Source organism: Danio aesculapii, chromosome 15 (genome assembly GCF_903798145.1).
Source record: "Danio aesculapii chromosome 15, fDanAes4.1, whole genome shotgun sequence".
NCBI classification, from domain to species: domain Eukaryota; kingdom Metazoa; phylum Chordata; class Actinopteri; order Cypriniformes; family Danionidae; genus Danio; species Danio aesculapii.
In genome coordinates this window covers 23,357,461-23,376,204 of record NC_079449.1, presented here as the reverse complement: position 1 = coordinate 23,376,204, position 18,744 = coordinate 23,357,461, and the positions used below count along the sequence as shown (strand labels likewise).

The following is an 18,744-nucleotide window of genomic DNA, read 5'->3' as shown; positions in this document are numbered from 1 at the left end:
TGAAATATTTCGTTGAAATTATGTAGGTTGTAATTGTTTTTGCATATTTTGCTTGAACTGAATTGTATTAGCTTTTAATTTCTAAATATGTTTGGTGACAAACATTTGAATAAATATATCTGTTTAATAAATCTGTTTTGTTTAAATACACCAAAATACATTGCCTATATTTACTGAGAAATGGATTAAAATATTCATTTTCAAAATGGGCTGTACTGCATTATGCTGAGCACTGTATATACTATAATGTAAACCATAAGAACATTAACATGAAAAATTATACAAGGGGACATTCAGTCTCTAAAACTGTGAAAAACTCCTTCCCCAGATTCAATGCGTTTCTGTGCTTCCACTCCAGCGTTTGCTCTATTCTGAAAAGTTGAGATGTTTTTGCTGTAGGCATGCCTAGAAAAAGCTAGCACATTGCAACGGTGTCACTCTCTATCTGTGGTGTAATGTAACAAATTACAAATACTCAAATTACTGTAATTGAATAGTTTTTCTCAGGAATTACAATTTACCAAGTAGTTTTAAAAAATGTGTACTTTAACTTTTCTTTGAGTACATCTTAGTGTTTTATTGGTACTTTTACTCCACTACTTTCTATCAACCTGCAGTCACTACTTTATTTTGTCTTGTCTATGGGGATTGGCCAAGAAGTAAAATCTGTCCTGTGATTTCTGTCCAATCCAATCACACATAGAAAGTAAATCACATTATGCTAAACTACCTGAAGACATGATCACTATAAATACAGCAAACGGTTTGGTTTGATGTCCTTAAACAAGAACTAAATGCACTACAGAATGTTACGTTTACACATTCCTACACAAATTGCATGTAAACGCACAGTGTAATACTCACTACACTTGAGCACTTTTAAAAGGGCTACATTTTACTTAGAGTAAAAGTATCTATTGTAAATATTACTCAATTTGCACTACATTTTGGGGAAAGTAATGGTATTTTTACTTGATTTTTTTAGTACTCTTTCCACCATTGCTCCCTATTGAAACTTGAACTTAATAATAGAAAGGAAAACCATTTTTCCATGAAACAAAAACCTGCTATCAGTTCTAGCCAATTATAAAAATAAACAATATAAATATGACGGCAAATTAATGTAGAACATTAACACTGGTATTCTAAGCACTGTCAAAATAAGAGTCTCTATTTTAAGATTTATCGACCAATTAAAAAAAATATCTCAGTGCCAACAGAATTACAATAAGTATCAGCTCATATTTGAAGCATTGTGTTTCATATAGATTTTTAAACTGGCATCAGTTACACAGTAGCGTTTGCCCTACCAATTGCAAAAGTCTGGGGTGGGGAAATCTGACCATCTGGCCAATAGAATAAAAAGAGAATAATGTTTGAATATAAACATACTACTAATTCCATTTGATGATGCTCATTGAACATTAAAATAATTGACACTTCAGCTTTAAAACAAACATAAACCTCTTCACATGCTCAAACTGTGTCATGAGACCAGAAACCTCAAACAAACATTTTCTATTCACGCCAACACAATAGTTTCAAATCAATATTATGGACGACGAGAGTTGTGTACAGCAGCGATTTTAAAAGCAAGTCTGGTGCTTCACACGAGCCTACAGGGGAGCTAACTGAATAACATCAAGTATCTCTAGAGAGGTTCAGTGCCTTGATCCTCTGAAAAGATCTGGACTCAGGCAGTTAAAAGACTGGAGGATTCAGCATCCTCTCACAGTATGCTGCCAACGGCTGACAGGACTAGCTTCTGTAGAAAACTCCATCTTAACCTGAGAAATCACTCTTTGGGGAAGTGTGATTGTGCTGTACACTTCTAAAAGACATCTTCACCTTTCCTTGGTCATCAAAGCAACTGATATGCACTTCAAAATCAACACCAAAATCCAGTGAGAGAAGATGAGTCTAAACACAGTTACGTACCCAGAGAGGTAACAAAATGTTCGTGGGCACTCAAGGTCTTCGTGCAGCGCTTGTTTTTGTAGTCCCAGATCCTCAAAGTCTTGTCATCAGCACAGCTCACAATGTACTTTCCTCCAGGGTGCACAAGCACCCCACGCACCCAGTTATCATGGCCAACCTGAACAAGACATTCAGGATTCAGAATCAGGGTACTTTTACATCAGTTTTAAATAAGTAAACTAAATGTTTTGTGCATTCATTTACACAACAGCAGCAGCAGCAGCCTGAAAAAGAGTATGTTTTTGAAAATGATAGTTATCTATGTGTAAACTACAAAGTGTGATTTTTGGTGCCACATCAAAAACGTATATTAGATGTGTGTTTAGTCTAGTGTGTTTAGTGTTTAGGCATGCACTACTACAACAATGCTGGACTACAGGATTGTATGTTTGCAGATGTGTAGGGTTTCTTTACAAATTGGCAATCTGTACTACTCGCCTGGTATACATAACACATCAAATCTAATAGGAAACAGGATTCTTTTGCTAATGTTTCTTCAAAACCACAAGGAAAAAGCTTTTTTCGGTTTCAATACACTGTTGTCATGTAAACGTCATTAGAAAAAGCAGGAAGAGATTCCCATTTAGCACAGGAGTGAATCAAAACAATGTTTAGTAGGACTCACCAGTGTCATAAGGCACATGCCAATGCTCACATCCCACATCTTGATAGTCTTATCTCTGGAACCAGACAAAAGGAAAGGACCAGGTTTCCCGCTCTTCTTGGTCTGGCAAAACAAAATAAAATAGAAATGCACAGTGTTTGAACTAGTCCTGGATAGAAACCTACTAATAGTAGACAAAGTTTGAATTAAACAGTTCATATTAATGTTACAGCTGAACACTAAATAAAAATGCAAAATGAAATAGAGTACACTTGTCCCTATAAACATTAAAGGGTACCTATTTTACCCCTTCTTCAAGATTTAAGATGAGTCTTTTGTGTCTCCAGAATGCGTCTGTAGAGTTTCAGCTCAAAACCCCCATCAGATTATTATTATACCTTTCTGTAATTTCTGCTCTGAACACAATGTAGTTGTTTATGTTGCCTGTGCCTTTAATGCTAGTTCTCTTGTCCACCGTTCTTACATGCCTGTGAGAGTGTGCCTCAATCTCCACCTCGGCTGTGTCAGATAAACAGCACAGTGACAGACATGAAGAAAGCAGATCTCACGTAACATTTGTGAGAAATACTACAGTAAGAACTTACCCAATGATTATTTGATGTATTTGTTGTGGAGTTAATTCAAGCCTTTAGATGAGTCACACACAATGTCGTTACAAAGTTCAAGCGCACACACACAGTTTTGGCACCCAAATGTGACATGATACACGTCAATATCCACTGCTGTATGGATATCTGTTGTGCTAATGTACAAAATAAACCTGATTTAACGTCCACAAAACGTGATTGAAGAGTCTTCTTTTATCATTTTACTCACATGCTGCTGTGGTGGTCTTTCACCAACATGCACCGTTTTAAATTTGTTAAAACTCATTCTTGATCACATCTTATGATTATACGTGTGACTACAGAGACATGTCAATACGTGGCTGTCAATCAATTCGATGGGCGGGCAAATCGCTCTCCTACGTCACGTTACGGTGGGCCTCAAAATGGGAGGGATTTGGATCCTATTTTGACGTCAGGAAATAAAAAAATGTAAAATTAAAAATAGACTTATTGTGTTTGTATCACTCCAATATGACTGTGGACACACTATGCCTACACACAGTTCTGTCCAAACAGCTTACAAAAGATGATTTTCATCATATGTGCCCTTTAATATATACATTTATATTAAACCAGTTCATTCATTTTAAAAATAGTTTTGGTGTTTTTATTTTACATTAAGTGTCATTGTTGTTTTCAGGCAAATGTTAAATGACCCAACACCCCATGTAATGTATACATTTAAAATAAGAAAAATAAAAATGAAGGATTTTTTGCACTCAAATCTGATCTCCATTTTCAAAATGCCAAAGGTTTCTGGACATTATAATTTTTTTTTTTTATTATTATACTAATCCAAGTACACCTAAACCAAAAAAAAAAAAAAAAAAAAAAAAATTCAAACAATGAATATTATTGATTAAGCGTTTTATTATACAGAGATTTGTAAAAGATTTTTTAAAAGTTTTGTGGGGTTTATTTTTCAACCCTTTTTCAGACCTGGAAATGCTCTAATGCTGCGCTAGCACCAGACGCGGAAGCGCCGCCAAACGAGAGCGATTTATGCATGAATATCGCAATTTATCTGCGTGTACCGCATCTGGTGTGAACACAGATTTAAAACGTACATAATGTATATAAATGTCTTAAAATTCCATGTTCATGTATACAAACAATATCATCTACCCTTGGAACTCTCAAACAGGGTGTGTGTGTGTGTGTGTGTGTGTGTGTATAGATTAATATTTATGATTTTTACTAGCAAAAAAAATGCAATAGCGTATGGGCAAGTCTTTAACCCACAACAAGGTTACGGAAACGGCTTTATTAAGACTGATGCACAACAACAGCATCATTAGAAGAGGCTAAGACACTAGCAGCGGTGCATATATTACAGACATCCAATCATAACAGCACTCTGATAAATTACTGTCCTTTAAATACCACACCATATCTCCCATGCAGTCAATAAAGAGACGAATATAACAGGAGCAGAGGTGTTTGGGGTGATAATGCACTTAAATAACCCTGCAAAAATGGATGGTCATTATGTTCAAGGCCTTATCTATTATTTCCCCTCTGTAAAAGGGAAAGTCTGCTCAAGGGGGAGTGTGAACAGGCACATTAAAAACAAAATTGCTCTTGCTGAGAGGCTGGCATGTTCAGACAAGTGTGTTCGGGCACATTTATACCTTTACACAGAGCTGCTGTAATGAAATACAGGGCTCTGTAATTATCATTCGTGACAATGTTCAGGATGTCAAGAATGGTTCACTTCCAACTGAACAGGTTTGACAAGATCAGAGACGACTGACCAAATAAATTAACACAGAGGAGAAAGTTCTCTTAATAAAGCAGTGTTTAAAAGCAGGGCTCGATGTTACGACCATGTTGGTCGCATATGCGCCTTAAAATTTATCTATGCGACCTCAAAATATATTTGGGAGCATTTGCGGGTGCAGAAAATTGTTGTGCGCGACCAGTTTTTACTGCAAAATGGTCACTGTATGCGCAGATTTAGAAGACATTCACGCAGAATGCATCTTCGCACTTGAAACACAGCGCTCCGGAATAGTTTAAAACTGTTTTCATGTCAACTTGCTGCAGTAAACAAAGGATGCAAATACTTGCCCCGCCTTTGCGCTCTTCTTATTGGCCCACTGCTCTAGAACTGAAGGCGAATGGATTGGTTAAAATCAGCTGTCAATCACTCAGTCAATGCCTTTTGCCTTCAGATGACAGGAGAGCTACAACGCGAAAATGTAAAGCGCTGAAGTTAAGAGTGAAAACACTGACAGATTTAGTTTTAGAAACCACCTAAAGCTGCAAATAATGGCACATCTGATTACTGATCATGTGGTAAATGTTAATCCCACATCTACATTTTTCAAAGAGCGGATAAGACTTCCAATGGCTTCAAGTCCACTATGAAAATAACGAACGCATTTACTGTAAAGTCTGTGGAATGGAAATTTCAGGTAACTGTTTGCCACATCTACACATTTTAAGCATGATAGGGTCTGTTTAATGCTTTATTTAATCGCCAGATGCTGTCAGCCATACAAGTGGCAGCTACAAGTTAACACCACGTACACCATCGCAAAAGCGCTTGCACTGACTAAGATTACACAATATTGCAGCTCATGAAAAGAGCGGTATTGCTATTAAAATGACATTTGCAAATAATAAAGTATATGTCAAAAGCATTTGTGCAATATCAGACATGTAATATCAGAATATCAGATGTGAAATAAATCTGTTATATATATATATATATATATATATATATATATATATATATATATATATATATATATATATATATATATATATATATATATATATATATATATATATATATATATATAAACTGCTCATAATTAGTGTGTGCGACTAAATTTTGGCTGGTGCGCCTAACTATTTCAAGTTAGGATCACCAGTGCTACCAAGCAAAAAGGTTCATTTCGAGCCCTGAAAAGGGTTAAGAGCTGTATTCCTCATGCTGTTAGGGCTAATGCTTTATCAGATCATGATGAAATTGAACATGGCTGATCATAAGACTAGCAAAAAAAAATCCAACTGGTACGTTCTTCACCTTAGGCCATCAACTGCAAATCCCACCTATGTCGTTTCAGAGTCTGTTTCAAACCATTGTACACAACGAATTTAGACCAAAAAGGCCCATCAAAATGTGTTTACAGGGCACAGCAAAGAATAGATCAACATGAACATCTCTAATGATCTAAAATTATTTGTGAAAACAAAGAGCCACTGATCCACAACAGTGGAAAAAATAAAGAATCGCATGTCCTGTTGAGCAGCAATAACATCTGAGAGTTGGTTTCCTGTATTCTCTTTTCTACACTTCTGCAAATTCTATTCACATGATATTTTACTGTATACACGTAGAGAACATTACATCTATATATTACTATCTACCACTACCTAACTAAGCACACAACTCACTAGCAAATAGATGAAAATAGATGAACAAGCAAATAGATGAATCAGCAGACTGATCAGATCAGTCCGAAACATTATTTTCAAAACTATTAATTAGACTTATTGAAACGACTATACATCTTCACAGATTAGATATCACTATTATATTAGTATGTGTGAACATACCTGGCAATAAAGCTCTTTCTGATTCTGATATCCAAGAGAATGCGATTAATAATTCTAAATAAGAAAGGAATAATTTTCTAAAATGTATCTAATTTTACTTTCCCTCGAGTAGACACTTCACTGTGTGAAGTTGCTTTCACACCAGATGCAGAAAGCGCTGTGCTATGAAATCCATTCTTTTCAAATGTTACGCACCACACAAGAACGGTTTGTTTCTGCACTGACAAAAGCACAAGAGCTTTTTTAGTTTGCACGCATAATGCAAAGTTCAAAATAGCTCAATATCCTGCTTTGTAGATATTTTGCTCACATACATGTACACTTTCCTATATGCATGAACCACATATGCTCATTAGAACAGCAACTCCATAATGCAACTCAAATAAATGTACAGATGTGACATTTATATGTAGTATACTTGTTCCTGCTGCTTGCAAAGGAGCTTCTGTGCTGTCATAGCAACAATGGTAAAATGACACCTCTCAATGCGTTCGCTGCCAATACACTTTTACTCAAATAGTGGTTATTTATTGGCTTGTGTTTTTCAATTCAGTATGATTTAAGTTAAGTTCATTTTAAAAAGTCTTACAAAAAGTACTTCATAATATTTAATAAAACAACAAATATTAAAAAGCATTTTCAGTTTCGGGTCAGAATTTTCATTTTGGTGCATCTTTAACTTAAACCTTGTACCTGCTTTAGAGTTACACGATACTGGATTTCGATACCAATCGATACTGAAACTTTAAAAACGGCCATATTCCGCTAACATTTGAGCGCTATTGAGCACGTTCTTAAACAGCGCTGATTTGCCACTGTGTTCAGGTGCTCAACAGAAATGACTGTGTTTGGCCGAGAAGCTTATCACTTCACCAAACTCACTGCTGTTTACATTGTAACCACAGATAAAAAGCTACGATTTATCAGCAGATCACTGGTATGTCAGCTTATAGACAAACCAGCTGATCGATGTGACTTTGAAACACTACAGTGTCCCTGTATCTGTGAATACACTCAGTAAACTGCGGTGAGTTCGGTGAGCTGATGAGCTTCTCAGCCAATCACAGTCATTTCTGTTGAGCATGTGAACACAATGGCAAATCAGCACTGTTTAGGAACGTGTTCAGTAGCGCTCAAATGTTAGCAGGAAATGGACGCTTTTAAAACTTTAGTATTGATTGGTATCGAATTCCAATAATAATACCATCCTAACCTGCTTAAATTCAGGTACGTAATAACTGCTGTGGCTCTACGTTCACCAAACATTCAACAATGCATCAACAATTATTAAACATACTGAATGTCATAAGCATTTGCCATCACAAATGTGCCACTCACCTCTGAGCCAGTGGCCTCCAGGATGGTGGGATGGGCACTTTCAGGGGCCCAAGAAATGCACTCCACCACATGCTCATGCTCACGCAGCTCCGCCTTACATTCTTTTGTGGCCACCACCCAAACACGCACCGTCTGGTCATTAGAACTACTGGCAATCAGGGTTCCGTCCTGGTTAGGCCGCACCATGCGGACCCACTCTCTGTGTCCGGTGAATGTCTTAACACAGTACCTGTTTAGTGACACAAACAAGCACAATGTCAACCAAATTGTCATCAACATTTCAGGTGTGAAATAACATCTGACAGTTAGTTTCAATATGCAATTGTGATTGAAAGTCACGTCAGAGGTTTGTCCTTTTTTCCATTACAACATGAAACCCTTTGTTACGTCTACATTTACACAGGTGCTTTTAGCTGAAGATACAATAAAGCAACTGAAAGCACTGTTTTGTTTGAGCAAGCTATAGTTAGGTTTAACAACCTGTGGTGTAGTAGTACAGAAAGTTTATCCAACAAACATATTTTTTTGATTAAAATCAAATTAAAAGCATTTATAAGTAACCTAAAGGCTTACCCAGTCGCAACCTCCCACATTTTAATGGTTTTATCCCTTGAGGCAGAAACTATGTGATCTCCATTGGGCATAATAGCTACAGATGAAACATTATGGTCGTGCCCTGAAAAAAGAAAGAGAAGCAAAGAAATGTTCACATTTTTTCAGATTGACATTCACAAGAACTCCTAACAGTGCCTGAGATGGATAAACTAAATCCATTTCTCAAATCAGCACATAATATACACATTTCCACCGTACAAATCAGACGGTCATGCACATTAGCATCTGACAATGAGTGGTTAAGCTTTAAAACATATCGAACACTTTAATGGAGAATAAGAAGCTGCTAATTTGCCTTGGGCTGCTTTGTTCTCAATGTGCAACGAAAGAGATGAGCTAATTACACAGGACGCCATTTTTAAGCTGCTGAATGGATGATGAAACCAAGTAGTTTAGAAAAAGCAGTCTTAAATATGGAGGGGAGGTGGGGGGGACCACAAAATGTTATCTCGTCTTGAAGAGGATAATTAAACTGCTGTCCAAATCTCCTAATCTTCCACTAAAGCAGCCGACCCACGAAGCGAGGAGAAAGAGAGAGAGAGAGAGAGAGAGAGAGAGAGAGAGAGAGAGAGAGAGAGAGAGAGAGAGAGAGAGAGAGAGAGAGAGAGAGAGAGAGAGAGAGAGAAAGAGAGAGAGCAGAAGGGGGACTTGCAAAATGAAGAGAGGGGGGGGCTGTTCATCACCTCTTCAATTCTGTGCTAGAACAGTCTACCCTAGTCTCAGGGCAGCATGCCAGCTTTAGTGATGGGTGTAAATTACAAGCCTTTGGATTTGGGCATATTACGAGTTAGCGCACACACATTATTTGGATTATCACCACTCAGGATTTGCACATTTTTGATTTGGATTACAAATGACTTGAGGAAAACTTGAACACTTGATTCGTTTTCATCATGAAACATTAAAAGATGCAGTTTTTTGAACATGTTTAACATTTCTGTTTCACATATTTGCTTATTATTTTAACACTTAACATCAACCCTAAGCATACAGCATGCATCCTTACTGCTGAATTAAAACTACAAAAGTGAATGCGTGTATTTGTGCACATGAAAAACGCAGAAAACTCAGCATTTGTCTGCATTAAATAACTGAAAATAATCTGAGCTTACAAAAACAGCATAAATATTGATGTATTGTTTAGACAAATCTATTATTTTCCGCAATGCTGTTTCCATTAGTGAGATTTGATACGATTTGATCTTCAAAAAAAAAAATTGTGCTTTTCCAAACCTAAGGTGAGATTTTATCTCTGCCACTTTACATGTGAACTATCCATCTAGTAGAAGTGAAGACGCGTTCACATAACACAGAATCCATAAGACAAAATGCTAATTCACTTGTGGTGTGATCTCCCTTAAGAAAAGCCAGAAGGCAAACGTTTCCAAAGATGCCATTAAAATTTACCAATCAATTGAATTTTTTCAAAGAATTTCTGAAAAAAGGGACATGGTCTGTCAATTGTGTTGAATAAATATGTAATACTTTGTATTGTTTATACAAATAAAAAACAAAAAAATTATATTGGCATACATAAAACAATTAACAAACAACAAAATCCTCATTTTATATATTAAACTCCTAAAAAGCACATCAATTTTTGAGAAAAAATTTATTAAATAAATAAATAAATTATATATATATATATATATATATATATATATATATATATATATATATATATATATATATATATATATATATATTCTAAAATAAATAAATGTGTCTTCTATTACTAAAAGAACATTTATGGATTAGTTGGCAAGCTGGCCTATTAATGAGCTTCAGCTCAACACCTGCCTCCCGACACTCTATTCCCCCCTGAGACGCCCCTTCGCTGATAACAGTTCCCAGAACCAATGACAACATATAACACCATGCTCACCGTGCATGGTCCTGATACACTCGAAGCCCTGGAAGTCCCAGAGCTTGATGGTCATATCCGCTGAACAGGAGGCTAGCAGCTTTCCAGTGTGGTCAAAGGAAATGTCCTGCACAGAGTCTGTGTGGCCCTTGAGGGTCCTTTCAAAATCTCCAGTTTCATGATCCCATACCTAAATAAGAAAAAATAAAAAAATTAAAAAAAAAAAACATTAGCCCAAGATGATTTTCTTTTACAAATAAAATACATTCTCTTGTTTGACAGTTTGTAATAAGGTATGACATAAACAGCAGGTTTGGGCTTGTAGCTGCTATTACATATTCAGTGCAACATCTGTCAAGCTGCCAGTTATTAAACGCCATCAAACGTGCCCTCTGGATATAATCTACAGTTTGAACATTTATCTCCATCCACCTCACGAAAAAAAAAAAAAGTGTCAAAATTTCACCCCATATTTACCTCACAGCATTTACCGAACTCCAAGAGAAATTGGGGCAGAATATTTTGACATCGTGTTTTCCCTAAAATTCAGTTTTCATCAGTTTCTTTATCATTAAAGCATTTTTTGTGAAGTGAGGCGAATGTTATCAGCTTGTTCGCCTGGATGCAGCAGTATGATAAACAGCCTCAGGGCTTAATGTGAAGATCAGGTTTCAGCAGTTTTCCAGCAGCAGACACACAGGGATAAGCTCTGTCTGCTGCTCAGGGGGCAGATGACAGAAGCCCCTCCACCTGCTTATCAGTCTCCGGCTTCCAGACGGGGAAACTCAACACAACTAGTCATGTTCTGATAGAAAACATGCACAAGAAAAGCCTGATGTGGCACACCTGGTCAAGTCAAGCACGTAAGCGTTAGAAATGTAGCTGAGACTGCAATACTATTTGACGTACATATGATGTCAGTGTTTTTTTGATTGTTTGTTTAGTTGTTGTTTCTGCCCTTCTCATATGTCTGTATGTGCTGACATTTAGGAATGTTTGGTTTGATTATTAATGATCTAGCAGAGGCAATACTTAAAAAACAAGAGAAAATTAAAGAGAAAAAAAAAATACTACAGCACAACAAATAATTGAATTATAATCATTCATTTCTTTTTGGCCTAGTCCCTTTTTTTAATCAGGGGTCGCCACAGAGGAATGAACCTCCAACTTATTCAGAATAGGTTTTACGAATCGAATGCCCTTCCAGCCGCAACCAGCACTGGGAAACACCCATACACTCTTGCATTCACACCCACACATACACTACAACCAATTTAGCTTTTTCAGTTCACCTATACCGCATGTCCTTTAACTGAGGGTGAATAATTTAATTACCATTAAATACAAATAGGTTAAATATAAAATAAATGCATAACTAAGATTATAGATATGGTACAAATATATTCAGCATCCATTAAAAACGTTCAATGTTAAGTGAAAAACAGAACTGAAGCAAAAAATGTATAGCCTGACTATAAAAGCAATGTGAAAAAACAAGCTGAGATCAGCCATGCAGTGCTGCATGAACTGAGAGGGCTTATTTTAGACTAAAGTGTTGACATTTCAGATAAATTGTGGAGATCTAAGCTATGACGGCATGTTTGAATGCATGTTCATGCGCATGTATAAAATATCACAGTCTGGAAAAGAAGAGAAAAACACTTGTGCATGAAACTGAACTGCAAACCATTTGGCTGACTCAATAACAACCAGGTCAAGCAGAAGGAGAACTGTCAATGGAAAAGAAGAGCTGTCAAACTGCTTGATTAACATAAAAAGATGGGGTGGGTGAGAGAAAAAAAAAAGATCTGCCACAATCACCACACCACATCTGCATTATACTGAGAAAGAAGTGAGAGAAAAAACAAAAGCATCTGGCTGGAAAGCTTCAGGCTTCTTGACATTTAGCAATGAATGTGTGGATGGAGAGAATGTGGCAGAGTATATATATGAACTAGCTGTCTAGTCAAAAGAAGCCTATGTTACAATGGGGAGGGCTGGGGATTTTTTAAGAAAAGGGTCAACTAGAAAAAGAGTATAAAAACTAGGGCACAGGAAGAGGGGGCACAGACTCAGGTTGGTGGCCATAGCTGCCGGCATTGAGACGGAAGATGAATCACTCGAAAGAACATGCAGAACAAAAAAAATAAATAAAGAAAGAACGAGTAACCCTTTGTATGACTGTTTCCACAAAAAATATTTAATAGATCGCCTGTGTGTGTGTGTGTTTGTGTGTGTGTATATATCTATATATCTATATATATATATATATATATATATATATCTATATATATATATATATATATATCTATATCTATATATATATATATATATATATATATATATATATATATATATATATATATATATATATATATATATATATATATATAGATATATATATATATATATATATATATATATATATCTATATCTCTATCTATCTATCTATCTATCTATCTATCTATCTATCTATCTATCTATCTATCTAACGAGTAACCCTTTGTATGACTGTTTCCACAAAAAATATTTAATAGATCGCCTGTGTGTGTGTGTGTTTGTGTGTGTGTATATATCTATATATCTATATATATATATATATATATATATATATATATATATATATATATATATATATATATATATATATATATATATATATATATATATATATATATATCTATATATATCTATATATATATCTATATATATATATATATATATATATCTATATCTCTATCTATCTATCTATCTATCTATCTATCTATCTATCTATCTATCTATCTATCTATCTATCTATCTATCTATATATATATATATATATATATATATATATATATATATATATATATATATATATATATATATATATGTATAAATAAAATACTGATCAATTTGTGACCAATTTAGAGTGAAAACCCCCCCTCTTGGCTTTAAAAACATCCCACAAAAATCCTCTAATAATAGCTATAAATAGGCTTGGAGTCAATTTGTGGCTGTCCTTTTAGAGAAATCACTGAGAATGTGGGCTCCGTTATGAATAGCAGGCAGGTAGAAGCAGGGTTTATTACCATGGGAACGACACATTGCTTGTGCAGACTTGTGTATTTTGTGTGTCTCAAGAGCCTCTGTATGACCAATACAGCAAAAAGAGAGGACACTGGCTGCCTGGAGCCAAATCTACAGCTCATTCCAGGCAGGACTGCGTAATTATATCAGCCAGTAAGGCAGTTGGTCACAACAACATGACAGAAATACAGGGTCAGTTTTGGGGGTTTTATAACGTACACCATGCAAGCAGAGTACTCGATAGCAGCACAAAACAGACAGAGTATCTCACCTTTATTGTTGCGTCCTCTGAGGCAGAAACTATGACGCTGAAAACAGGATGGAAAATGACTCTGGTGACGGGACTCCTGTGGCCGCTCAGAGCGTATTTCTCAGGAGGACGGGGGATCCATTCTTTGGGGTCTCGCTTCTGTCCAATTGGCCCACCTATATTAATCTCCTCTTTTGCTTCATTCAGTTTTGATTCTAACTCCATCACCTAGCAAAAGGCAGAATAGGCAAAACTTGTCATCGCACACATCAAGATGAATGATAGTGACATTTTTGGATTACAGCTGTGGTATTGTGGAAACGTACCATTTCTGAACTGTAAGATTTGGCATTTCAGAGCATGAATAGTCAATGAGTCAAGGCTGCCTCCATGAGTTTTAATAGGATTTGCATTAAATATGAAATGCACAAACCTTTTTCTGTAATCTGATGACTGAAGTCCATTTCTTTTCCAAGAGACCTGCATATTTCTTATCCAATTCTTCATTCTGGTGACAAAATGACGGAAGAATTACACCCCAACACAACACATTGCATAGCATCAAAATAAAAACAAGAATTACATACAGCCTAAAGCAAAAAAAAGAGACATACACCTATCACCCCAGAGGCAAATGTAAATTCCCTCTAAATCCCCTCACATGGGTTAATCTCCGGCAGACAAAGAGAGCTTACCAAGATTACAACTACACAAACACCACACTGTGAAAAATTTACTTCAGGGTGCCTGGCACTACTAAGACCTTTCTGAAAGTCACATTTAGATCAGAGATCCCAAAACTAGGGCCTGTGGGCCAAAGTTGGCCCATGGTAACCTTTGATTTGGCCATCTCCTATCTGAGAAGAGAGGTCAAATGATGGTGATGCTTTTGAGATTGTCCATTCAATACTGTCAGTCGACAATGCAGAGACTTTGGTGAGCAAATCAAGTCAAAGGCGGTTTCTGCTTGACTAGTGTATTCAGCATTGAATTCTGCTGTGTTTTAAATGTGATTATGCTTTAATTGCAATTTTTAAAAAATTATACTGCACTAGTTAATGTGATTTAATAATGTTTTCTATTTATTTTGAAGTATTTTTAAATAAATTAGGAGATTAGACATGGCAAATACAGGCCCAATCCCAATTCTATTTTTGTACGCCTACTCTTCGCCGTTGAAACAGAGTGTGAAGGGGAAGGGCTTTAAACTTTACCCATTAAAATGGGACAGCACTACAGCGCCTGCACACGTCCTCATATGTCATCGCGACCTCTTACTTTATACGAGATTGCGACTGCTGTAGTTATTCCTGTGATTTGTGGATCTCCTTACTTTCGAGTGCAGCTGTGCTGCCATTGTGGCTGGTGTATTCTGGAAAATTCTTGCCCCTTGGTTTCGAGTGTGGTCCTAAAAAAAAAAATCTCAGTTCGAAGGGGTATATAGCCCATCCCCTTAGCCCTACGCCTTAATGCCAAAGAGAATTGGGACACTCCTACCCCTTCACATGAATGTGCAAAACGAGGGGTAAGGGGTAGGGCTAAGGCGTAGAATTGAGATTGAGCTTTAATGTAATATAGTTTGTAGAGGTGTAACGATACAGCAAAGGCACGGTTCGGTTCACGGTTTTGGAGCCACGGTTCGGGATGCGCGGATGTTAAAGCCTATCCGCGGCCGCTGCGGATAATCCGCAGGTCGGGTAAAAAAAAAAAAAAAAAAAAAAAAAAAAAAACAACATTATGTTTAATTGCGGGTTGGTTATGGGTGAATGTAGCCGGACATGGCAGTGGACCAGCGAAAAAGCAGATAGTGGGCTGTGCAGAATGGGAGGATATGAGACGCCCAATAATAATGGATGAAGTGCAAGAGTAGCCTACTGTTCAAAGTTTCAGTTAGAGGAGTCATCAGTGGAAAATCTGCTATTGTTCTGGGAGAAACAAGATCGCTTAGGCTATTTCCACAACGTAGCGGCTTGCGAGAAGAATCTTGTTCATTCCTACAACACGCGGTACGAGCGATTCTGTTGTGTTTTTGAACAGTGCGAGGAAAAAGGCCAAGTAAACATAACAGCTGCCGTTTAGGCTGAAGTGGCACTGTTTTTGTTATCTTGTTCCTGTATCTGTAAAGGCTAAAAATGTCTTATTTTTACTTTCTGTATCTATTTGAAAATGAAGAAAATGTTGTCTAAAGACAAACTTTTGTTTTTATAAATTATTGTTCATTTAAAAACGTTTAAGATTAACATATTATTTTACTATCAGAGATAAGCAGATTAGCCCACTCAATCTGCAGTTATTATCCACGCTGACCTATCATCATGCCTAAAACAAAGAATTAAATTAAAGTGACGATCGGGTGCGGATACATATAAGCTATGAAATAAAACTATATGTGCGGGCGAGTGGCGGATGGATGATTAGTATGAAGCCGCGGATTCGGGTGTCATTTCAGCTGATCCGCGCATCTCTACCTCCGTTCTCTTTCTCTCTCTCTTCATGCCTGTCATTTCTGTAGGTCCGCCTTCACGACAGCGGATTGGTCAGGAGACCGTTCTATCATCATTGGGTGACGTGGTGGAAGATATAGAAAGAGCGTCAGGAAAAGCGGAAAAATATTGCTTTTTCCTTTGATCTCGTTTTTGGTGTATTTTGCTGACATGATTATGATTTTCGTTGTTTTTGCTTAACTTTTTTTTTTTTTTTTGCCCACTGAGATATTTTGTGTTTTTGTTCATTTTTATTTCGATTGATTTGTCAGTTACTTTTTGGCTCAGCTCTTTCCTGTCATATTAGGCTATACCTCCTCAAGTTCACTCATTTCTCAGAGTAAGGTGGATAGGGAAGATGTCGTACAATTTCCATTTTGCAAACATGTAGAAAATGTATTGTTAAAGACATTAGGTAAGAGGTGAACGTCATCTTTGGCGAATACGGCACTCGGCGCTGAAGACCTTTTCTTTTCTTTTATCAGTTTCTAGCGAGGTATTCATGAGTTAGAATTGTTTTGTTATATTTCTTTCTTTTGTTTGACTTCACTATCGTCCCCTTACTTGAGTTTCACAAACTTTTGTTTTATACTTTGTTTGAATTTGCTAGTTTAATATATTATTTTTATTAGTGTAAATATTTCTCTTTTATGTATTTTTGGGCATTATTCGGTTTTCACTTTTGTTCATTAAATCACTTTTGTTGGCAGTTCTGTTGTCAGTCTTTTGCTTACACCCTCACATTGTGAAATTAGCACACTTTAAATGTTATTCCGTATAAGTAAGTTTTGTGAACGTTTCGAAAGATAGGCATGCGCTTTGTCTACGACAGGAATTCCATTCCTGTACTTCACTGGAAAACCCAAATGTCTCCACACAGGTGACCTAAATGTGTCTGAGGGATCTGCAATCGCGATATATGCGAAGCAGCCATCCTGCATATACAGTAGTATACAGAGTGTGATCGCTCACTCATGTCACATGACATGCACTTAAAAAATACTAAATAAACTACTAAATAAAACTTTAGAATATAATATTTAGAACAAAAGCTCATCATTACTAATACAATTTAATCAAATTTGATAAAATAAAGATGTTTAAATTGGTTCAATTAGTTAAGAGACAAATGACGTCAACCTCAACAATGGGCAGCAGGGGGCGTGAGAGTACCGAGGTACGCCACGAGAGTTTCCCGATACGTATCGTGGTTGGTGTATCGCGATATTTCCGTTCGGTTTGTAATATCGTTACACCCCTAATAGTTTTATATATTTACCTTTGGCCAATGGCTCTTAATGATATTTAGTTTTTGGCCCTTCATGCGACAAAATTTTGAGCACCCCTGATTTAGATAGATAAATCATTCCCACTGGCATTCCCCAACAAACAAATACTGAGCAATGAGAACCAAAAGTCAGTCATTTTAATAAAGTACTACAAATGTCTTAACTTTTTACAAATAAACACATTCATAATTTATTACGGTTATTAATAAATTAAGATATTTAGATTAAACAAACATTATACAACTGGATATTATATTAGGAACTTGTGTATTTTTGATTAAAGTGAGAATGAAGAATGAATATATTATTTAAAAATATTTATTTCTGTATAATTAATATTATCATTATTATATTATAGAATGAATTTGGTTTAAATCAGCTATATAAAAGAAGGCTCTAACAAAGAACAGAAATATGAGGCTTGAACAGGAAACACTTGCCATGATGTTTGGCCACACTTCTGTTGATCATTAGCCTCATTTTGAATTCCAAGCATTAAGTCTAATTCTGAGGTATGAAAATCCAATCTCTTGAAGATTGTGTGTAATCTCTTGGTTTGTGTGTAAACTTTTACAGCAGACATTCATCTGGTTGTTTTCTGATTTATGCAAGCTCATATCTCTTGTGTTTGCTTGAAGTGCACACATGGTTTAGCTTCCCATTACTGGCGTCCAACCATCAAACAGAGAAAAATCATAAGAAATCACTATGGGAGATGTAAAAAAGACAAAGAGCAGAAAGGCTCTACAGTAAAATAAGAGGTGCAAGCAGCAGAACAGGTGCTGTCTCTGTGATGAGAAGTGGAAAGAGAGAAGCGTCTCTGAGGGAGAGGGGCATTTAAAGTCTCTGCAGAGGTCTGATCCACCATCTGCCTGGACCCTCTGCCACGTGTGGCGGCCAATGGCTAAATACCAGCCACATTAGCCTTGCCAGCTTCTAATCACTGCCGTCTGATGGTCCATCAGCCCCCTCCAGTCCTCAGAGAGCCACACTTCATCTACAGTTATGCCTAAAGTCACAAACCCCTGCCACCTCTCAGAACATCTTAACAGTTGGAAG

The 18,744-nt window shown here is 36.5% G+C and overlaps 1 protein-coding gene across 2 annotated transcripts in view; it reads right to left on the bottom strand.

The window, feature by feature from the left end:
- Positions 1–18,744, bottom strand: part of pafah1b1a (platelet-activating factor acetylhydrolase 1b, regulatory subunit 1a) — a 49,847-nt gene that overhangs the window by 2,000 nt on the left and 29,103 nt on the right. For both annotated transcript variants that reach the window (XM_056473212.1, XM_056473213.1), the window contains exons 4-10: positions 14,347–14,421; positions 13,935–14,141; positions 10,616–10,784; positions 8,689–8,791; positions 8,116–8,344; positions 2,603–2,704; positions 1,939–2,095 (exon numbers count right to left, since the gene is read on the bottom strand). In XM_056473212.1, the coding sequence (XP_056329187.1) occupies positions 1,939–2,095; positions 2,603–2,704; positions 8,116–8,344; positions 8,689–8,791; positions 10,616–10,784; positions 13,935–14,141; positions 14,347–14,421 (1,042 nt within the window). The remainder of the gene's footprint in view (positions 1–1,938; positions 2,096–2,602; positions 2,705–8,115; positions 8,345–8,688; positions 8,792–10,615; positions 10,785–13,934; positions 14,142–14,346; positions 14,422–18,744) is intronic.